Source organism: Dysidea avara, chromosome 3 (genome assembly GCF_963678975.1).
Source record: "Dysidea avara chromosome 3, odDysAvar1.4, whole genome shotgun sequence".
NCBI classification, from domain to species: Eukaryota; Metazoa; Porifera; class Demospongiae; order Dictyoceratida; family Dysideidae; genus Dysidea; species Dysidea avara.
In genome coordinates this window covers 2,952,728-2,976,781 of record NC_089274.1, presented here as the reverse complement: position 1 = coordinate 2,976,781, position 24,054 = coordinate 2,952,728, and the positions used below count along the sequence as shown (strand labels likewise).

General features: G+C 36.6%; 1 protein-coding gene and 1 long non-coding RNA gene across 5 annotated transcripts; one reads left to right on the top strand and one right to left on the bottom strand.

The window, feature by feature from the left end:
• Positions 1–10: 10 nt before the first annotated feature.
• On the bottom strand, positions 11–11,785 carry LOC136248896 (uncharacterized). Its single transcript, XR_010697864.1, has 3 exons — positions 11,651–11,785; positions 11,457–11,589; positions 11–1,296 (listed from the first exon to the last, which is right to left on the bottom strand). It is a non-coding gene; the product is annotated as an uncharacterized lncRNA (long non-coding RNA).
• LOC136248893 (uncharacterized) lies at positions 11,155–17,887 on the top strand. 4 transcript variants are annotated; one of them, XM_066040727.1, is made up of 5 exons: positions 11,155–11,317; positions 12,404–12,449; positions 15,949–16,193; positions 16,890–17,195; positions 17,546–17,887. In XM_066040727.1, the coding sequence occupies exons 2-5, from the start codon at positions 12,416–12,418 to the stop codon at positions 17,672–17,674; spliced, it is 714 nt and encodes a 237-aa protein (XP_065896799.1). In that variant the 5' UTR covers positions 11,155–11,317; positions 12,404–12,415; the 3' UTR covers positions 17,675–17,887. The 4 variants fall into 4 exon arrangements, with proteins under 4 accessions (XP_065896799.1, XP_065896797.1, XP_065896798.1 ...); XM_066040725.1 differs by lacking the exon at positions 11,155–11,317 and adding an exon at positions 11,461–11,758; XM_066040726.1 differs by lacking the exon at positions 11,155–11,317 and adding an exon at positions 11,853–11,920.
• The last annotated feature ends 6,167 nt before the right edge of the window (positions 17,888–24,054 follow it).

Below are 24,054 nucleotides of genomic sequence, written 5' to 3'. Positions count from 1 at the left end.
AATTTTTCAATGACAGAAGGACTGATAATAAAGCTAGATCTGAAATCAATGCAGGCTGTACAGTGTACATATAGTGACTACTATACTGTAGTACATAATGACTTCACGCATTAATATGACATGCACACATGCCAATCATAATAGTGTTGTGCAGTGGGACAAAGTAACCTTTTGTGTGATAGACCATGACAGGAGATCATCATAGAGTCTGATTTCATTGTTACCAAGAACAAAGATTGATGAGTCCCTTTGCCTTGGCCATCACTATCCAAGTATAGCCATAAGCAGTCTATGCCCATGTAATGATGTGGGTTGTGAAGACTGAGGATTTTACCAGTATGAACATCTTCAATTCTTTTTTCTACATCATTGACTTTCCAAATTAAAATTCCATTGATACTCCATATAACAAGGATATCAACTTTACGCCCCACTTCATTCAATAATCCATTAAACTGATTAATTGCTGGGGTATATTGAACAACACTAGATTATAGAGCACCGGCTTGTTCATTCAATTGATGGTCTAAACCTGATGTGATAAGCTATCTAGGTTGTATCGGAAAAGTATGAACCACCCCTTAAGCATGAGAAAAGAAACTGTTTGGTACATGCACTTGTAAGTTTGGTTGAAATTTAGCAGTCAAGTTTTCTTCTACTTGTGCTTGTTGTTGGGAAACTTGTTTTGTAAGTTCCTGTTTTAGTGTAGCCATATCTTGTTCCAACTGTGACAATCTCTTGCTGTCTTTTACATTGTGCTTTAGTGTTACTGTTTTACTACACAATTCAGCTAACTGCTGTTGATGAATCTCTTTGCTTCTGTAATTGTCATGGACCACTTCTTCAATGTGAGATACAGCTAGTAACTTAAGTAGGGTTTAACATTTCCATACATCCAATAATCTTTCAACAGAAGATCTTCTGTAATGCTGTTAAGCTGATATTTAGGCTGCCAATTCTCTCTTCAAAATGAACAATCATCGCATGTGTTTTAGTGGAATCAAGGCACCCGGTAGCTATAGTGTGTCGTGCAGCCAAGAAAGATCAAGAAAGAACACAAGTCATTAAAGTAGTTAGCATAATATCCCTGAAAGACTACAGCATGGTAGAAACCTTGTAAGTTCCTAAATTATTTCCAGAGCCAAACCCGACACAGTAGTCCCAACCAATGCAACTTCCAGATTCTGGAACATCCAGTTATCATATAGATCTGGCATGTATAATTCTTGGTATGTGTGGTATCCTTCTAGCTCACTACAATGGTACTTCACATCATCAGGTGTTATTGCCCAGTTCCTGTACAGGTAACAAAAACAGTAAACAAATAAGAAAAGTTCTTATAGCTAAAGGAGAAATACTACCGTAATTTGCTTTTTTTTCGTTGTAAAATAATTTTCATATGCAAAACTTGTACGAAAATGTTTACACAGTAGTCATTCACATAAATCATACAAAAACATTTTTACACAAAAATTGTTATCACAAAAAAAAAAGCGAATTACGGTATACAGTCTATAGTATGGATTTGTCATTAAAAGGTGAGTGATACATATACATAGTACTAATACTGAATTCCTTGTGTAGCAATAAAAATGCTTGAGCATTTTGTAAATGCTAAATATAAATTATACTACATACCTAAGTGTTTCATGTTTGTTATTGATCCAAAATATATTGTGTGAATAGCAACGTGGATTTCAACAGAACAGATCATGTGAAACCAACAGTGAATGACATTGCAGAAAACATGAATGCTGGCAATTTACAAACCAATGCAATCCTATTGGATTTTGCTAAGGCTTCAACAAAATCACTCATGTGCGTCTTTGTCATAAGTTAAACCATCTTGGGATTAATGGCTCTCTTTTGAAGAGTTGTTTGTCTGGTAGAACACAACAAGTGATAGTAAAAAGTTCTGCACCCACAGTTTCCTCCCAAGGAACAGTTCTTGTTCCATTATATTTTTACACTTCAATAATGATGTCACAGAAAACATCACTTTCCCCATAAGACTATAATGTTAGATATGCTAATTTACAGATCTATTGATTCTAAAGATGACTCACTAAAAAGAGAATTTACTTACCTTAGAAAACTGGGCACATAGGTGTTTACTCTCCTATGTGTGAATTCCTAAGCGTCACAAACAAAAAAGTTGTTGTCAACTTTCAATGCTTCATTCAAAACATACAGATCCAAGAAGTATAGCAAGACAAATATCTAGGTATTACCCTAAATAACAAGCTAACGTGGTCAGATCATACTAAATTAGCAAACTTGGTACTTGGCTTCATACAATAAAACTTTAATAATTGTCCAACTAACATAAAGAGTTCACTTTACAAAAGTCTTGTGAGTCCTATGTATTTTGAACACACATGTGTACCATGTTGTACCATTTTGGCACCACACCGTCAGAACGACATACAACTCATTGAAGCTGCTCAAAGGACAGTGAACTGCTATTCAAAATACCAGAGTGTTACAAGACAACTCGATTGGCCCACTCTAAGAAAAACCAGCTAACACTGATGATGTACAAAATAATTCATGGACTTGTCTATATCTAACATAATTTATCCCTTACATATTCTAATCTAACCGAGGCCATCCCTATAAGTTTATACAGCCAGCAACCAGGGTTGACTCCTATAAATATTCATTTCTTCCATTGATGATTAGTATGTACGATTAGTATGTGGAACACATTAGCAACATCAGTAGTTTGAGCAGAAGTTTTTAAAACCAATTTAAGAACAATCTTATCTCTAATAAATTGTACGTTATATTTCTGTACCTCAATAACAAATGACAATAATGTGAGTAAATACCTGTAGCTTGACTAACAATCTCAGAACCAAAGTCCTGTGCCAATATAATATTTTACACTGTGGAGAAGAATAGCAGGGCAAAAGGAATCATTGAATTTCAGGATGTCCTCCCATTCCTTTCTCATTGGCAATCATGACATTTGAACCACATGCAGAGAGTTCCTGTAAACCTATAGACTTTGGGACCATATAGAATACAAAAAGAAATGAAACCCAAACTAAAACAGTCAAGCTGTGAAAAAAGGGTGCAGCCTTCAATAGCTAAAGTTGTGAAATCAAAGGTGGTGGCCAAGTAGGTGTTAATGCTTTATTCATAGCTTGGCTGTTTTTGTGTGGGTACATCTTTACTGGAGATTTTAATGATAGTTTGCAGGCTTGTCCTTTGTACAACCAAGTCTTTTGACTAAATTGATAATAAATAAATGGTTTCATTTCTATGTATCAGCAAACTCAATCACCCTTTCTGTCTAAAGAGGCCAACAACAATAACAGAAGGTTACAGAAAAGTTTTAAAGGAAAGCAGAAACCCAAGCAAGACCTAGTAGGTCATTTACTGTTAGCATAAGTAATTGAATGGGTGAATATAAATTTTATGCAAAACGAATTCACTGCTGGAACCCAACAATCCATGTATGATGATTGTTCTTATACGTATAGGAAGTTGAAACTGTAGCCTAGCATACGCAGGTGAATCTTGATATTGTGAGGGTTTCACTTTTATTCAAGATTTGTATAGCTTTACTGAGTTTATTCTTTTGATTCGGAATGGTAAGATACCTGGTAGTGATGCACCTTGTGTGGTAACCACTTCTCATACATGCATATGGAAGCATGCCTGCATGACTGACTTCTGGTGATACACTGTTTTCAAATATGCTGAACAAGCACACCAGTCATTTGATGCAAATTCGTAACAAAAATCAGCATATTCCTTATGCCATGTAGTAGTAGAGAGGCCTGATGTATTCCAGTATATATGAAATCAAGCATGCTATTGGCATTCAACACTTGAAAGGTAACTATGAGTAGGTGAAAGCTTCATTAGAGAAGTACAGCAAAGGTACCTACATACAAATGACAATTTTAGGCTATGTTTGGAAAAAGAACACATTTTTCTTTGTCACAGGGGTTTAATGATAAAATGGTAATCCTGTGTACAAGTTCAGAATGGGTGGAGGAGGGAGGGGGTGAAGGGAAGGAAAGTGAATGTGGTAAGTGCTGCACATGTTTGATAGCGTAGTATTAAGGAGTTTACACAGTAGACACTTCTACTTATTGGTCTGCCAAACAACAATATTTGGAATAGGTGCATTAAAAAGAACCTCTATTGTGACATCAGAACAACAGATGGTTGCACTGTAACCATCTGTTGTAACAGATGGTTGTACTGCAGCCATCTGTTGCATTTATAGTGTAAGCTGAACATATACATATAAGCTCAGGTAGTTAGCTTTGCAAGGAATTCAGTATATAAATAGGTACTCACTGCTGAGTCAAGAGTACTATGACTTCTTGGTTTCAATCTGAGCATCTGGGCTAGGCGATAATTACCCACATTTGGAACATTATAAGGTGTTAGTTAAAAATCTTTTAGTGTGAGATTTTCATGTGAAGCCTTCAAAGTTATTGCAATTAGTTGAATGTGTGAACACCTTAGAAAATTCATTAGTTTGTGGCCTGTGAAGTTTTGGTACTCCTACTCTGTACATATTTCACCAGTTCAACAGAAATGAAGTACCACATACAGTAGCGTATACAGTAGCTAGAAATTTTCAAGGGACAAAACTATTGCGGATTTAACTAGTTACTTTGTAATGAAATAATGTACTACATTTAGTGTATTGTGACTAACATAGAATGTAGTGATTGCACTGTAACTTATATGTGACTGGATCTGCTAAAGAGTTAATAGTGCAAACCTATCTTTTAAGTACAAAGCATCTATTACAATGGATACAATTAATTATTTTCAAAATTCTGTAATTTTAAAAACCCAGTAGAAACAGTCAATAACCTGGATATTATCCTGTTTGAAAATCTGTTTCAATGCAGTACACTGAAGGAAAAGTGAGAAATGAGTGTTTGTGCATGTCACATTAGAAAAATAGTCCACTGTCAATTTTTCTGTATTGACTTCAACTTTGTCTGTGACAAAGAAAGGGAAAATAATGGATTTACCAGCTTATGACAACATGATGATACCATTTTCCACTCTGTATATTATTATAGCCCCTATAATGTTGGTCAGTCAATAACATTATACATACCAGGAGCTTATAGCGCCTTCGGTGCTTATAAGCTCCTGTACATACATAGTTATGGTAGCGATGTAACTTCAAAACGTCTCAGCATATGCATATGAAAGTGAAACTTCACAAATGGCTACATACTATTATACTGATTTAATAATAACAAGTACACAAAAAAAGTAGGGACCATAGCACATCAATAAAAAGTACTGAAACAAGCTGGAGCAGTGCACGATATTAAATCACACTAAAACAACAAGTATAAGGAAAAATTAGGAATTTTAAGTTTGATTAGGGATCATTGAAAAATAAAAAGTTGGGAAACAAGGGAGGTCACCTACATCTGCAAATATATAGTGAACATTTAATCCCTATGTACTTCAGCCTATACACATGACTGAATTAGGGATTAAATGTCCACTAGTGTATCTGCAGGTGTAGGCGACTTCCCTTGTTTCCTAACTTTTTTTCCCAATGATCCCTAATCGAACTTAAAATTCCTCATTTTCCCTTATACTTTACTTTTCTAATAACATTATGACTGGTGAACCCATGCATGCTGCATCAAAAGGATGGTGCCAGAGTTAATGTTTTTGTTTGAACACATTCCCCGGCTATCAATTACTGACTCGAAGGTGAAGTGACCATTACGCCTCACTTTCAGCCCATCACACAGCATTATAAACAAAGAACAGTGAGTGCCTCTGATACCAGTTGCAATCTAGTCACCACAGAAAATACAGACCAACCCCGTTTACAACTGTATGGAAGCCATGTATCATTCTACCACGAATCCACACCAAGAGTTGTCATCATAAAGAATCGGACACAAAGGAGGACAAAGGTAAGTCCATGATACGTGCATTGTGTGTACTACGGTATGCCAAAAGGCACATCTCGGGACGAAGCAACGTCAAACAGTGAAAAAATCAAGTCTGTAGCCTTAGCCGTTATCAAGTTACGCTTGCCTGAAGACATCAGGCAGGCAGGCAGGCGGGCGGGTGGGCAGGTAGGCAGTAGAAAAGTCCATTAAAATAATAATTTCTCGTAGCAATCTATTGGGGTCATACTGAAGGCACTTTTGGGCTTGGTTACACCTAACCAATACTGCCAAGTTACCAGGATGGTATTGTGAAGCTGGTTTTAGAGTGATTGTATTGGCCAGAAAAACCCCAACCTTCATGATCCCTGGTATACAGTACACTGTGCTGTATGATAAGAACTATTATATCCCTACTGTACTCAAGATACCATAATGGAAATGCACAGTAGGGATATAACCCTTCTTATTGTTTTACTGTGATTTAATATCGTGCACTACTTCAGCTTGTTTCAGTACTTTTTATTGATGTGCTACTGTCCCTTCTCTAGTTGAAAATTCCAATTTTTTTTTGTACTTGTTTGTTAACTCTTTTTGTAAAATAAAATTATGATGACTGGTGAACCCACACATACCACATCAAAAGAAAGAAATGGCACTGTGTGCCCCAGCTACCAATTATCGTCTGAAAAGTGAAGTATCCATTATGTTTCATTGTCAACTATGTTCAACCCGCTACATAGCATTACAAACCAAGAACTGTTCGAAAAGCACCTCTGCAATCAAAGTAGCCACTATTAAAAAGATGGATGATTTCCATTACGAAGGGAAGCCATCATGCACTACTGCCAAATTGACACCTTTCACTGTCAGCAAAGATGAATGGGACACAAAGGAGGACACTGGTAAGTCCATGAAGAATGCGTTGTAGTACGTACTGTGGTATGCCAAAAGGCACATGTCCAGCTGAAGTGATGTTGAACAATGAAAATCAATCCTGCAACCTTAGCCATTATCAAGTTATGCTTGTCTGAAGGCATCAGTCAGTCAGTACTGAGAAAATTCCATTTAATAATTTTTAAATAGCAATTTGTTGAAAGTGTTTCTGGTCAATCTGAAGGCTTGTTTGGGCTTAGTTTTACCAAACCAATACTGCTTCATCACCGTCAGGGAAAAGTGACGATGGTTGTTGGGTAATGTCTTTTCATGGGCCATGTCCAAACCTTTGTGATCCCTACTATGCAGTACTATCGTACTGTATGATGAATTTAAAATCACACCAGATTTGCAGATCTATTTACATATAATAATTTAACGAATATGTATTTTATGAAATGTCTATAATCATGTCATAAATGGCATGATAACAGGCTAATGGTATATGCATTTCATCAAATACATATTTACTGCACAGAATTACCTCTATTGTGACTTCAATAGAGTGCCACTGCCTTGTTTTCAAATGTTTGTAGGAGAAGAAATAACTTGCAGGCTCATTGGATCTTTTGTATACAAAGTCAAAAATGTTGTCAAATACTCATACTGTGCATATCAAACTTCAAGAAGTATCTTAATAATGAACGAAGTAGTATCACAAGTGCTCACAAAGGGGTGAGAGGTGGGAGCAGAGCAGTGGGCAAGGGATAGACTTTAAAATGGGTGATTGAAGTCCAGACACGAAATTACAGGGTAGTGCTGGCTTCTCAGTGGCTGATATGCAGCAAAATCAACAGAAAAAATATTTGGCAAACCATATTGGGCCACCCAGCAGTACACCACTGATTCTTGCCAAGCCAGGCCCTTCACAAGACCAGAAACCATCATTCAAGCTTGCCACACCACCCAGAAAAAACATCTCTTAAAACTAGCCTTGAGTAGTTTGAATAATGCTGAGGGTCAAAACTAGTAGTATGATACTATAGCTATCCACTGACGTTGTTAGTTTGATTTTGCCTGATGTGCAATTTGGGTTGGCTGGTCACTTATATGCATATGGAAGCACAATACTATAGGCCTAGTAACCAAAAATGTGTACTATCTCTTTTAGAATACCGTATAGGTTAGCAATGGCAAAAAATTTTCTTTTAAAAATTCTATCTGCCTGTTCGCTTTAGTACAGATAGTATTGTTATGGCTGGGGACTCCACAACAATTTATGCTTCAATTGCACACTTAAGTATGTAATTGGATAGTTTAATTGTACACCTAAACAATTGTGAATCAATTCTGTTACAGGGACTTTTATAGGAAAGGAGTCATAAGGACTTCTATCAAAACTTCAACATTTAGGAAACTGATCAATGCAGGTGGAGTTCACAATCAACTTGGGTATGTATTTGAAACAATGAAACTCTGAAACTGAAAGGCATTTTAGAGAGCATCTACAACAGCATCTACAATAGCTGACTTGAAAATAGCATGCAACAAAGTGAAAGTGACCTGACAGTTCCATGGATTGACCCCAATACTCGTCAACATTGCAGTTCTGCCATTTCCTGCAGAATGCTTTTAATAGCAATAGTTATGATGTCCTAGATGAAAAGATGAGGGTCGACTCGCCACCTATTTGGGTTTATTGGAAAGTCACTGCTACTATCACAGATAATAGGTCAAGTTTTGTGAAGATGTTCAAACTCTCCATATTGTCAGAGGAGGAGGAGGATGAAGATTGCCAAGTTTAGGAGCTATACATTTCGAAAAAGGCATTAATATTGGAGCCAGAAAACAATAGCAACTGTACTCAAGTTGACCATGAAATTGCCACCACATGTGCTTATACCTTAGCTCTAACTAGACGTACATTTTTTACTGTTCATCCTGTAGTCATCCAACATAACCCATAGTACTCAAAGATATTCACTTAGGCTCCTACATAGCCTAGCACCTCGTACAGGCTCTGCCATCTGTATTCATTCACCAGTACCTAACTGGTAAAATTGATAATAAATATATACATTTATAGGATCAATTGTCCTGGCTTTGTTCATTCAGTACCATTTTGTCTTATTTTTATGCACATGGTTGCCGGATGAATAGACGCTGCACAGATATTCAAGGGGTAGTCACTACCAACAGTCTTGTGGAACTATTTGCAAACTGGGATCAAAATTAAATTAAGCAACCAAGAGATTAATTTATACTAAATCAAGTAATCAAGAGGTTGACCAATTTAATACATTATTTACAATGAATACTGAATGGAATTGCTGGCAACTAGAGACTGGAAACACTCAAAAGCATGATGAGTGGATGATAAATCCAACCTACATGTTACTAAAGAACACATAAGAAGACTCACCAGGAAAAGACAGAAGGAAAGCCTAACAAAGAACAGGACAATGAGCACACATTATTACAATAGCCTGGCACGTTAGGACTCACCAAATCACACATGCCAAACGAAAGGGAAGGGTAATCTGGCACAAAGTACTATCTGACACACCACACCTGCATATACAATCAAGGCTGGCACGAAGAGCATTATATCTGGGAGAAAATATTGCATGATATCTGGAGGGACACAACAAAGCAAGTGAGTGATTGTACATAGCCCTAGGCAGTTACCCAAAAAATATAATTAGACTTGAGGATATTCCAAATCAGCAAGCAATGCATAGGCCTGAGACAATCAGAGGAAGCTTTAGTGGCTTTGGTCATAACATCCAGTGTAGAAGTCTAAATCATCCCAGAAGGGACAACTCAATAACTCAACACCCCTTAGAGATGATTCCCACTCTACGTACAGCCATATGGGAACTTAGGAAAGCTGGAATCTTCTGAAGGCCAGAAGATGCCAGGAAAACTTGATTAATTGTTTTTCATCCCTACCCGGATCACTTTTCACCTCAAATTTCATTATTGCTGCTATGCACCTGTATTTTGATGCCAAGGAAATCGACTATCATTTCACAGCCCAGGATATGCTTCTTGCTGGTCAACAAATTAAAGGCAGTAAAAGGTAAGTATTAGATAATAGATGGCAGTAGCTTTATAGTTGTCTTATACAGTGTTTCTTCAATAATGAACCATGATGTCCTGCCCACATGCAAGTTCCTGGATGAGAAACAAGTATATTAAGTTTGCTTGGTCTTACCAAGGTATAGGAGCAGACCAAAAGCTGGTCCTAGGTCCTAAAAATGAATAATCAAGAACCTTTTAAGTTGTAAACAAAACAAGAATTTATGAGACTTTTACACTATAGATGGATTGATATGGTTATTTAAAACCGCTACCTTTACATGACACACGTGCACTCCAAGTTTTGTAGGTAAAAAAAAAGTGTTATAGCCAATGGTGGCGACAAACATTTTGTTGTAGCATGCTAATGTTAATCAGCTCTTAGTACAGCAAGTATGTTTTAGTGCAAGGGCTGAGCTATAGCATGTCCATCACGGTGAAGGGATGATTTTTACCCTATGGCTCATGAATCTCGGGTTTTAGAAGGTAGTGAAAACTCACTGAAAATATTCTTTGTACAACTTCAACATTACTTAGAATAAACTGTTACATACCATAGAATAATCCATATCATCTACTAAAACATTTTTTAAAAACAAATTTTCTAGAGACACGTCCCAAAAAGGCATAGATTGTTAAGCAATCAAGGCACCCTTTGAAACAAGGGATCAAGTTAGCTATATTTTCTTAATCCTGGTCACAAATGGTTCTTTAGGTACTACATTAGGGTATATCCCATATTTTCAGCTACATACCGGTATAGGTAACTGCACATAGGTATATAAGCTTAGTAGCTAATTGAGTTGATTTTGATTAAGAAACTACCCTCATATCAGGAAGTTTGGCTCAGCTTACTGTTGCTGTGTTTTCACTTTTGTAGGTTTTGAAACATTTCTGCTTAAAGGAGTCATCACAGGCTGTCTATGCTGCGTATAGTGTATTCATGACAGGTGTACTGGATCCAGGCAGGAACATTAGAACTTTAGTACGCATACAATACTTCTTTAGTAAAATCATTTTCTAGCTCTGTATTAATTCTAAGGAGTGATTTATAGTTCAGCCTTCCTGTGCGTTACTAGTCAGACCTAGCCAGACGGACAAATCAAAGTAATAATCTCGTTCAGAATCACACACATATTTAACCTCCAACTTTGCCATCGTTTTGACAAGTGATAGTTTAGTGCTCACTATGGCTTGTTGGAATCGCTCAAGAATAAGCTAAACGAATCTAGCAGCGAATCCGGGATAATCCAAACGTGCCACGAGATATGAATGAATCTATTAGAATCATCAAAATGTCCATTGGAAATGCATTGCAGATGATTGTGTTCCTTTATTGTGAAAATGATGAGCGGAGTTTTTGTATACTGAGCTTCATTTGGTACCATCCTGTTCACCGAGAGTTGCTCTTTCTTATGGTACTTGCGAATCTGAAATTCGTCTTTTGAGTGAAAAGATATGTGAGTACAAAGTGCCAGTACAATAGAAACTATGTAACTTATAGTGAACAAATCGGTGCAGCTGGACCAAATCTCCGCAAACTTCTTGATCTACTCAGCTAATCGCATGCACACCACATAAATTTTGCGAATAGAATACCTGAACTCCTACGAGTGGCGTTTGATAACAAGCCGATCACAAGAAAGACATCCGTCTGTGTCAGGCCAGTCCAAGGCAGTCCATATAGCCGGTATGGCACACAAAAGCGATTCTCGTCACGGGTTCTAAACACCTGAAAAGAAAAATAAGATGGGCCGGTGTAATCTGGTGGCTATAAACAATCAGTTGCTCACCTTGCATTAAACGAGCATCTGAGTAGTGTTGACTCGAGTTCGTCATCGAAAAGCCGCGTGAAAGGCGAGGTGAAAGACGGTAGACATCTGATCCGACTATTATTTCACGTGAGTCTGCATGCTGCACTGTGACAAGTGGGGTCACGAGACGTTTCAGCATTTAAGAGGCAAATCATGCAAATTGACCATAGATCATTTGGCATATCCCAGGTAGCAACCGGGGTTGTGGTGTGACTTCAACGTGTTCATCTACGGCTAGTATTTACTGTTGTAAGTGCTGTTGATGTCATCGTGTGTTGGTGCCGAGGTGCATACATGCACGCACTACTGAGCTGTATTTACTGTAACGTTGTCAGCCCAGTTACCGCATGGTCTGGTGAGTGACGCCAGGTGGTTAGCTATGATAGCTACTGCTGCACTACATGTGGCGCAGTAGACATCAATAGACATCATGATCGATTTTTAGAGGTCAAACCGGCTCAGAGTTTGCGCTGATGCATGCCGGCTGTAGTGTATAAAATTACTGATAGCTATGGTGCTGCAATTTTTCAGACTAGTGTGGCTTCAAGTCATGCAATTTGTAGCGGCATGCATCTTCCAGTCCCATACATGCAAAGTTACATACATGCATGCAGTATCAAGCATCTAATCACAACATGCATGAGTTGTATGAGCTATAATCTGTACCTATATTCTGTATACCATGCCGGCAGAGCTATTTAATTGAATGATAATATTATTGCTGTATTTTAGCTATTTGGCTGGATGGCATCCGGAGGTCAAGAAATTGAGACTTATGGTGAGGAAAACGTTTAAAATCATTATACTGCATGTTGATTATTATGATTATAATTGTAAAATAAAACACTTTCTATCAAAGAGACAATTAGCTATAGTATTCGCACACAGCTAAGAAATTTTATATTAAGCGATTGCAGCTAGGAGTTAATTGTTACTACACCATCGATATATACATATATATATAGTATGCATGCACTGACATCAGAAAATTATAAGCTTGACAACTTTATGGGAAGTTTGCATAAATATGCTATCTGAAAGTTTATAAACTATAGAACACTGCTCATTAGCCAATCAAAGCACTTCAATAGTAATATAGTTGCTTGTGTTACCGGGGAAAGTGTATAAACAGTAGAATGGACTACTGGAATGGTACAGAGACATTTTTTTAATGCTCCAGTGAAAATGTCAGAGCTTTAAATTACCTGACATTGATACACTGCTGCTTTACACAATTTGGCACTCAGGGAACACATCAATAGATTTACTTAACCTTAGTATGTATAATAGTACAATCATTATTGCGTTCGCTATTTACTTATGCATGAAAAACTATGCAACCTTGGACCATATACTTCCTTGTATTTTGATCTGACATTTTGTCAGGCAGGTTCCATTGTGGTCGGCCATGCATGCATGATGTTTGCCTGACAAGTGGCTTATGTCAAGAAGTAATAATTGACTCTGGAATAGTGTACATTTTTACATCCAAATAAGCACAACTCCTCATTAAACACTTGTATAAGTTATGACTCAATACTTATGTATCACTTAATTGTCTGCCTTCTGTGAGGCAGAAGCTTAATTGAGGCTTAATTGTCTGCCTTCTGTGAGGCACTTCACTGTTGCTTCTGCCTTCTGTGAGGCAGAAGCAACAGTGAAGTGGCAGGCACATTGGTCTGTCGATTCATCAGCTTAATTATATTCGAGTCAAGAAATGTTAGAAGCAAGTGTCCATGCATGCAACTGGCTTTGCCTTGTTAGTAAAGGTAGTGTTTTAATAGTAGACAAACATGTATTTGATGGTTTCCCTATAATATGGTGATGATATCTGGTTAAAATCAAAACACTTATGAAAATAATGTGTTAATATTATTCAATTGCAACTTGCCCTCATGCTTAGTAGTAATCAAATAAAATCAAAAGGTAATAATAGAGGGGCAAGTGACTATATGACCACATTTAGCTTATTCAATACAAAGAATTGGAGCCTTGCTATGAAGGGTGCCAAAGGGTTTTAAAGGGCTTCTGTTAAGGTTTATGAATACAATAGGTGAAATGTGGTCATACCAGACAATTATATATTATTACCACTGTAAACTGATAAACAAGTTGTCACCTATATGTACTGTATAGCTGGAAATTTTTGAGGGACAAAACTTTCACAAAACTATGAGTTTCGCATTTTTAAATTCACGAAAGCCTAGAAAACATTTCACTTAGGTAATAGCTATGTGTATGTAACCTCAAACATTTCACAATCATAGTTTCACAAAGCTGTCATTACTCACGAAATCTGCCCCTCGCCTCTGGCTATATGGTACTCATGTACTTTCAGGTGTGAAGTTTTATCCATGATAAAAATTCTTCATAGTATATTGAAGGGGTCAGTGGAAAAAGAGGATTTTAGGTTTTCTAAAATTAGAATGGCTTGTTTTAAACCAGGTGAACGATATTGTCACCAACTAAACAGAATTTAAAACTATTTCATGGCAGTTTCAAATTGATTTTTAGCAAATATTACAATAATTCAATTATGTCCCAAAATTCTGTTTAATGCTCACTATGTGGTCACTGACCTAAATTTTCAATTGGCACTTATCCCCCTTTGCTGCTGGTCCCTTCAATTATAACAGAATAGAATGCATTAAAGACTATAGTACTATTACTATATTCTTGGAGAGGTACATACAGGGTTAAATTCACTTTATACTGACTTGACTACAATCTTGTTCATTGCAGTGGCATTCAGTATATATGCGTGTCCTAACTAGCTGGTTTCCACTGTCAGTTAGTTGGCCCATACCATGCAGTGCTTTACTTTTGCAATTGTTATTTAGTTCCTGTACAACAGTTCTGTCTATATCACACATTCCAATATTTACATGCTTGTAATCTCTTCTGAATCCTAACTGCCATCATAAAGTATATTACTCAGTTTACACTTTTGGAATGTGTTAACTAAGGGACTTTTCGTCATGCTTATAGTAACATATAGACTTATATTCATATCTGAAATCTATAATACTTCATTACTCTAATTGTTATTTGGAAATTGACCTACCACAGAATATATATGAATAAATAATTATGATTCTATATACACACAAAGATGTCAGTGTACATCTGACTGAACTTTGCCAGTGTAGAAATGGGATATTTGTAGAATTACAGAAAATATACTGTATGGTTGAATGATCACTTTGTTGTCATTGTAAATTAATAAAATTTAGTAAAACTATTCTATAAAAACAGATTTTATGAGCATTTATTGAGAATGAAATGGATTTCAATAGTACTCTTTGTCACTAGCAATCTTGTACTTGATGCATGGCTAATTGTTTTAGTAAACAACTGGTATGTTTAGTGATCGATTAAAAGTTCACTTAGTACAAGTATAAGGTAAAATTTATATTTGAGCTGGGATAAATAAAAGCAAGGAAGGTCTGCAGCTATACAGTGGACATTAATTCCTACTTATATACAGAGTTTATAGCCATGAATGAAGTGTGGGTACCATAGTACAGCTGCAGGTGTAGATGACCTCCCTTGTTTCATTGCTATTTTACTCTAAAAAGTTTTCCTTATACTTGTTTAAACCTGTATCCCAAATATCAATTACTGAAAAGTGGCTTTATTTGTTACACAGCATTACAAACAAAACTGTTTCTGCAATCAATCCAGTCACTGTGGTAGTGCATGGAGAAAGAAATGGGACACAGGACAAAGGTAATAAGTCCATGAAGCATGCACCATAGCTGCAGCAGCTGGTGAAAAGGTATGTCTCAGGCTGAAGTGACAATGAACAGTGAAGAAATCACACTCATACTGTTAAAGTCGATGTGTGCCATCAGTTAGTTATATAGTTAGTAGAAAATTCAGTAAAAACTTGTTGGGATCACTCTGAAGGAATAGTTGTGTCTAACCAATACTACTGTGGATTTTTTGTCCATTTGAACATCGCGTATTGCATATATACTAATACAGTTCCAATGCGGTACGCAATGTTCAAATGGACAGAAAATCCACAGTATCAAGCTGGAAAGTGAGGCTGCAGGTTTTTGGCAATATATATTGGGCAAGAAAGCCCAAACCTCCATAATCCTTACTATACAGCACTGTATGACATACTGTGACCTTTTGAGTAATGTGCATGTGCCAGATCATAGAAAAACTGCACAGTAATAATGATCAAAACAGTATCAAGAAAAACTCACCAACCTGTAATATACCTATAATTACAATGAAAAATAAAACTATACACTTTTAATTTATAGTAATCAGTCAACTCTCTTCTGAGACCATCATTTCACTGCCACAGGAAGAAGTGAATCATGATGTGAATAGTGTACTAGTGACCTCACTCTATCATGGCGGCACAGTCAGTGAAGGAGACTCTAATAATTTCATAGTGCCTCACATTGATGGAGAGTCTGTGCTTACTCCTACCCATGATATTCACTCCTTTGGTCATGCAGAGCCAGGGAGTCCAGTCAGTCCAATACCTCCATTATTAGACCAGGTGAATATGACGATGGAATGTGTGACATGCATATGCAGCTGTTATTTACATAAGTAAAGGTCTAGTGAATTAAATCATTTTGACTTCTATATAGAGTTAATGATGTGTTGGTGTTGTACACATTCTGAGGCATAGTGCATAGTGTGTGGGTATAGTGAAATGTGTGCATGTGTATAGTGAAAAGTTTCAAGGGCATGCATGTAATGTATAATGCGTGTGCATGCATATAATGTATACAGTTAAGTGTTTTGCTTAGGCAATAACTTTGTGCACATTAGTTTGTCTTGATACTGAAAATTTCCACTTTTATATATGCATATTATGCAGTACAAAATTAAGCCACCCACACCAGATATAATTACAGGGTGTACTATAGTTACTGAACTTTCTATGGCTATTTGCAGACAACAACTGCATGCATAATCCACAATGTATACTTTTTTTGCTTTGTTTTCCACGTAGCACCTTTGCAATTTTGTACCAAGCACACTTTGATGGTTTAATTCTTACACTCATAGTTGTTATTTCAGTCTTAATTTCACAAGTAATCTATTACCACATACAGTGACATGCATGGAAAAATAAGGCACATTAAAAAATTTTCAGGTAGCATATAATTCTTGATGTGCATCCATCAAAATTAAAGTGTATATTTTTCATACATATGTGTTTACATTATATGATTTTGTTAAATAGCACGTCATCGTTAAAAATGAAATTTCTCCTACTGAAGCAGTTGACCTTCCACCACAAACAACACCATATCACCCACCTTCACACCACAGCCACACCTGCAGTGTTTATGGACATTATGCCCACACAGTGGTACCATCAACAGATATACTACCAATATTGGTAACTGATAATAAAGATGGTATGATTAAGAGTATACGAGAGCAGCTTTGCTTGCAACCATTTTACAGTGAACTAGGTACACCAGTTGTGACAGTCGAGGATGGTACTACTTTAGAGAGTACACAAGCTGAATTTCTATCAGGCCTAGTAAGTTCTGTATGTTTTTTATGACCATCAATATTGTGCTTTGTATTACATACTAACTATGCATGTGTCTCAGGAAGACATACATACTAAATGCATGATTTGTTGGCAGCACTACATAATAATAATATTATATTGGCACACTGTTTGGTAAATACGGGGTTGCTCATTACTAACAATAAATTACGGAACATTTAAGTGAGTCATTGTAATATTGGATACTGGCAGAATCCACCAACTAAAATTTCTCACTAATCAAACCATGAAGACTGAAAGCAAGGATATAATATTATGTGTATTCAGCCAGAAATTAAACCAAAAAGCTCATTCAAAATACACCAATATTGTTACAGGTTGTTGAACCCATCGAGGAAGCAAATAGTAGTGTTACTCCAAGACCAAGCATACCTGCTGCTAGTATGATTGATAGCCATGCAGAAGACTACATACTTAGTTTGGTGGAAAATTATCAAAACCATTAGTATGGTTAACTTGCATGGGCAAGATTATTGAAGAGGTGATATGATGTGCATGGACAACATTCTTGACCATGAGAACATATCAAAGTTTATTGAAAGACAGTCAACTGAACCAGGTTCCAATTACTATATACATGAACTTTTTATACCACAAAGTTATATACAAAATATTTTGTTGTACACTGTTTTTATCTATATGTACACGTATACCATTTACAAGACTTTTACTCAAAAGTATAACCTCCATGGGCTGGTTTGCATTATCAGTTATGGCTGTGGTAAGTAGAGGCAGGACAATCACTATGATGGATGCATTTGCACAGTACAACTTTGTCAATCAAGCCTGAGCACAAATATGGCCTCCATGCACAATGATATGAAGTACACTTAAGCTTATAGAAGCTACCACCTACAGATCAATATACTAAAAACACAGACTGTGCACAATACCATTGATATGTTGGCAATTCAAATCAGATTGCTTCACTTCAGTTTCACAACACAATTTGCAGTTGAACTACACTTACCCATAAAAGCTGCCTTATATGGCCCTACTACATACCTGAATATGTAAAATGTAACCTTGTTATCTGATACCTTGTGTGTTACCTGATAAGTACAATTGAAGCCACAAGGACTGGAACTGGGGTAGTTTGTGCTGGGAAGAGATTGAGTATCTTAGGTAGAATGCAACACCAGTAGACAATATTTCAGTGTTTTCACTAGACCTATTTAGTTAAATAACAAGGCCAACCATTGGCTATAGATTGAGTATCTTAGGTAGAATGCAACACCAGTAGACAATATTTCAGTGTTTTCACTAGACCTATTTAGTTAAATAACAAGGCCAACCATTGGCTATAGCATATACATGGTGCAATGCACAGGCAAGCAGCTGGACATCATCTTGACAATGGCCTATAGACTGAATTAATTTCCTAGCACTTATAACCCATTGCGGAGGAGTTGTCCACCAATATTCACCATTTGCAGTACCAAAACCATATTATAGTACTTGAACATCACAGTTCTCTGCCAAATTCGCCATTTGCAGTACCATAACTATATGGTAGCATGATAGCAATCATTGTTCTCAGCCAGTTTTGGAACTCAAAATGGTGTCCGAAAAGCCATCTTCATGGTAAATAGGGACCCTTGTATTACTTTGCGTGACATCAGAGGGCACTTACTGCATGTTTTAAATGAATAAGGCCTATATGTAACTTGTACAGATGACATACTTATCATCATTTCAATTTAAACTACGACCACTTGAAATGCTTACTAATTCACTACACTATACACTACATGATTACATAGTTGCATCTAAGCAAATTGCCAGAGGCAAAAAGTACTGTGCAATCCCATTGAATGCCAGGGAATGCCACATAATAGAACAGTCACAACATCTTGTGTGGTGTATAGTTACATAGTACATGTTGTGATGGTAAATTAGAGTGGTGTCAATAGTACTTGCTGTAAAAGGTGTTGTCTGGTGTAACAACATGATTTCACTTCAAGAAAACATGGTACATATATAGTCTACAGCTAGAAACTTGAGAATAGACTAGAAACTTTAGATGTATTCCCTGCCAACTCTTCATTCCCCTAACAAGATAAATGTCTTGGGTTGTGAGGTACTCAAATGAACACCAAACTGTCTTAATAAAGTACTCCTTTAAAAAAAGTGAATTAAGGATTCTGTATTTCTTAATTTTAGTCTGGCTGTTGAGGGGCGATATGCAGAAATAAATGGTACCATACATATAGAACTCATCTTCCTTGCATGCTGTATGTAACATAATTCTAAACACAAGCAACTGTAAAAGTACTCTATAACTATAATATATATAGTTTTCTTTTGCTAAAATCATTACAAAATTGCTATGGCTATAGATAGCACAGTAGAAAGGATCAGGGGAAGTTTACTGATGTGGTGATTGTAAAAATGACATGATTATCACAGTACATGACATGATAATCATGAGTATCACATGATTACCCAGTAGCTGGTAAGGAATTATGGGGATAGTATGCTGGGAAGACTTTCAGCACTCACTGAAACAGTCACTCTGTAAATGAATGATCTTGGACAATAAAGATCTACATGTAAATAGACATTGAGCCAATACAATTAACAAGCATGATACTTGCTTTGTTGCAATTGTGGTTGTCTGATAAACTACTTAACTGATTTAATTGTTCTGGTTTGAATTGTTATATCCCAGTATGATCTAACAGTCATTACATGAGTGTTAAAACACCATGCCAAATAGAAAATGGAAATTTGATATCTATTTCTTATTTATTGTTTACATCAAAATGCAAAACGATGGTAGAAAATGCCCAAAGAGGATTTCAAAGGATTTTGGGTATGTTATTCTCCAGAAAATTCTGTACCTATAACACATTCTCAGCTTCTTTCAACAGTGGTATTTAAAATCACCAACAATAATGTCATGATTACATTAAAGTACAAGCTGTCATATAGTATTACTATATATATACCAGACATACTTGTAGCCCATCCCCCATGGTAACGTGATGAGTACCACATTAATTATTGTGATACCTTTTTTGTATCCAGGATATACCAAGTCACATTATATGATTTACACAGTAAACAATATCATGTGTCTGATAGGGGATTACGTTGATGAGTGGTTGGTGGTATGTGAGTGTGTAATTCAACTATAACTGCACATGGTAGCCTATAGTAACTGACTTGGTTTCATGAGAAGCCATATATATGACCCATGAATGCTGTTAATTTGTGAATTGTGGTTTAGAATACTTGGTGCTCTATATAGATCGTTCTTAATGCCATCCAAAAACTATATCACATTATTCACAACATGAGAACATGTAGTAGATACTACTATATATTCAAACACTAACCCTAAAACCACATATTGAAATCCATGTACATGTTAAGGATTCATTCAAGTAACTGTATCAACGTTAATGCTGTATTATTCGTAATTTTTCCTGTCTTGTAACCATTCATCAGTGATGGCATGGTTACTGTGTAATTCATCTATCCTATTGCCTTGAATTACAACCCAGGTATACATGTCATTTAAGCAACTTTTCACCCTGCAAAGGGACTACCCAGCTGTAAGGTATGTGAGACCATTGAAGAGAGCTGCCCTCTTAAGCAATATAGTTAACAAGGTATTCTTTTACAACACTATTAATGCAAGGTAAGTATAAACAGTGGACCCAGGGACCAAGGACCCGGGGACTCATGAGGATCCAGCTCTTTTTGGAATTTTACTTCACTATATTCTATACTTGTACTAGGTACCATTGCAAGTAGTCTTACATGGCCAATCCACTTTTCCCCCTTCACAGTATCTAGTCACACGATGTTTATACCAATTAGAAATTAATTATAAGCATCTCTGCTGTACAATGAGCATACTAGTCTATTATGTCACCTAGCTACTAACATTGTGCAAATAAATATTCCAGGGAAATAACAATTACTATAGTTAAGCCTCGTAGCCGGCAAGTTTCAGCCTGGGAACTTAACAACCCAACCTCATACAACATGGTGCATTTGTACAATATTTTTAAACTTTAGTAGCTAGACGACATAGTAGACTAGTATGCTCATTGTGCAGCAGGCAAGTCACAAGTGTTAATGCAGTCAGCTTCAGACACTTTTCTGCTTTTTCATAATTTCTAATTGGTATAAACATCATGTGACTAGACAGATGTGACAGGGAAAAAGTGGATTAGCCATGCAAAACTATTTGCAGAGGTACCTGGTACAAGTATAGAATATAGTGAAGTGCCAAAAAGAGCTGGATCCTTGTGGGTCCTTGGGTCCCCTGTCTTTGGTCCCCGGGTCCACTGTTTATACCTACCCATTAATGCATACTTATTGTGTCATCAAAACAATGCCAGATATGCCCACATAATATGCAGCAGATTTCATTAATGAAATACATGCATTACTGTGCCTTGAGCTATGCTATCCTTAAATGACACAGACCTCCTAATCATTTCGTTCTGTGATACTGTAGCTTAATGACAATGTGCCACCCTGTACATCTTTGACCCATAAAATAAATAACCGTGGTATCATGCACTGATATATACATGAACAAATAAGGAAGTTTAGTAAATGCTTGTAGTAACATTTGTATCAGGTACCATTGATGTATGAACAAATAAGTTAGTAAACGTTTGTAACATACGTACCAGATATTGTCCAAACAAATAAGGAAGTTCACACCTTTCTCGTTAGTGTGGAGTTCACTCAGGCTCGTTCCAATAAGTTTAACTGTTTGTTGGGTTTATTTTATGATGTGCATTACCTAATAGGAGTCCCTAGCTAGACATAATGGTGAAAACATTTTTATGAAAAATTATATTAGTGTGACAAATTTTCTGTATCCAGGATACCTACAACCTATACACAGGAAACTATGTCATTTGTCCAGTCTGATAGGGGATTATGTTAATAATTAGTTGGTACTATGGTAAGTGTGTAGTGTGCACAATTATCATATATACAAAACTATAACTGTACATGATCTCTAACCAATTCTCAGTATTCTAGTAACAGACTTTAAGGACTGACTACATATTTAAATTATGGTCACCTATGTACTCATAGTGTTAGTAAACTATAACAGACAGAATTTCCAATCCCTAGATACTGCCTGTTCCTCTGGCACAGAGTTTAAGCAACTCTCTGCATTATACAGGCTTAACCTTCTCACAGGTCTCTAATAACATTTCAAAATCATTACTATGTTAATAACAACCTGATTTGCTTTGTTGATGGCTGATGAAAAACCAAAACACAACAATCTGGATAAATGTAGAAGGTTCTGGTCCTTCTGGACTAATACATCTCATGCCATATAAAGTCTATACAATTGTGGTTTGTCAATATGATGTATAAACAGCTTTGCTACACTGACTATATGTAAGTGGTCTTGCCAACTAGTGTAATACAAGATTGCAGAGCTCATGATCAGGTTTTATCTGCTGATGGTCTTAATCTCCTGTAGGTGGGACTCTCAAACATCACTTTGCTAACTTTTTACTCAACTGCCTAGAGTAAAAGTTTGAAATATATGAGCACCAAAAATTTATCACTTAATAAGAACTAACAATGAAATATAAGATAACAAAGCTACTATTGAGCTTCTAGTCTAGACGATAATTGAATCAAACAAGATGTAGCTACAGCCTATTGTTAGCCTACAACCCCCCACATCACATAATGTTTACTGTGTACATTTCTGATTGATCACAGGCCACACATCTGGATACCTCTCCAAGTCACAGCAGCTAGTCTCACAAACCTTTTCTCTGCCATGGTGCACCTTACATGATATCTATTTTAATTAGAAATTATAAGCACCTCTGAAGAAGGGTCTGCAGTTGACTGTGTTACACTTGTGCTGCACAATGAACACAGTCTAGCAAGTCACCTAGCTACTTGCAAGCAAGTATTCCAGGGAAATAGCTTTAGTGAAGTGATTGCTGCATGTTAGATCAGTAGCTTGACAAACAGACTTTCGTATCACTTTGTGCATCCTGTGGCATACGAAGGTGAAACCACGTCCTTGATTAATATCACCAGTTGCTGGAGGTGTGAAGAATAAGTGAATTATGCTAAACAGTCCAGTCCAGCCAGATCCTTTTCGGAATTAATTCAGGCATCATGCAAGGCATCGTGACAGAGAAAGAGTGGTCTGGCTATGCAAGACTATCTAATGTGACTTACAAAGGTATATAGTACAATTTAGATCACAGCAAGTTGAAATACTCAAATTTCAGTGTGGCTACTTACAGGTATCTAAATCCTGTAGATCCCTTGTTTATGTCTCAATAGATCCTTGTCTCTGGAGCGATACAAAACATGACAGTTCTTACTCACTCACGATTGCTACATTTCTCGTGTTACAAGCAGCTGGGAAGGCCATTACTGATTGTCTGAAAGCATTGGGCAGGCTGGTAGTTAGTCAAAAATTCTACTAAAAATAAATAGTAAATTTCAAAGCAACTTATTGGAAGCATTTTTTGGCTGCTTTATAGAGGTTCAGTGATCTGTAGCAATATTAATGAGTTTTTAATTGCTGAGCTATATGGTTTTAACATGACACTACATAATTATATGTCCTTCCTATAGTCTGTTCGTTTTCACCTGAGCCCTTGTTTCTTGTTAATAACTCTTGTTTCATTGCTAGCAAGGTCTAAACATTAATATGAACAAGCTACATATATCAGGGCTCAACCCAGAATATTAAGCTGGGGGGAGGGGAAGTAAGCGGCTTCGGATTCTAGGGGGTCTGGGGGCATGCTCCCCAAGGAAAATTTTGAACATTTAGGTGTAAATATACTCAATTTTGGTGAAATTT

Bases quoted from the DNA above. Each gene is read 5' to 3' on its own strand.
- LOC136248893 (XM_066040727.1), top strand. From the start codon at position 12,416: ATGGCATCCGGAGGTCAAGAAATTGAGACTTATG. The intron at 12,450-15,948 runs GTGAGGAAAACG...TTTAATTTATAG, and splicing joins TCAAGAAATTGAGACTTATG to TAATCAGTCAACTCTCTTCT. The intron at 17,196-17,545 runs GTAAGTTCTGTA...ATATTGTTACAG, and splicing joins CTGAATTTCTATCAGGCCTA to GTTGTTGAACCCATCGAGGA.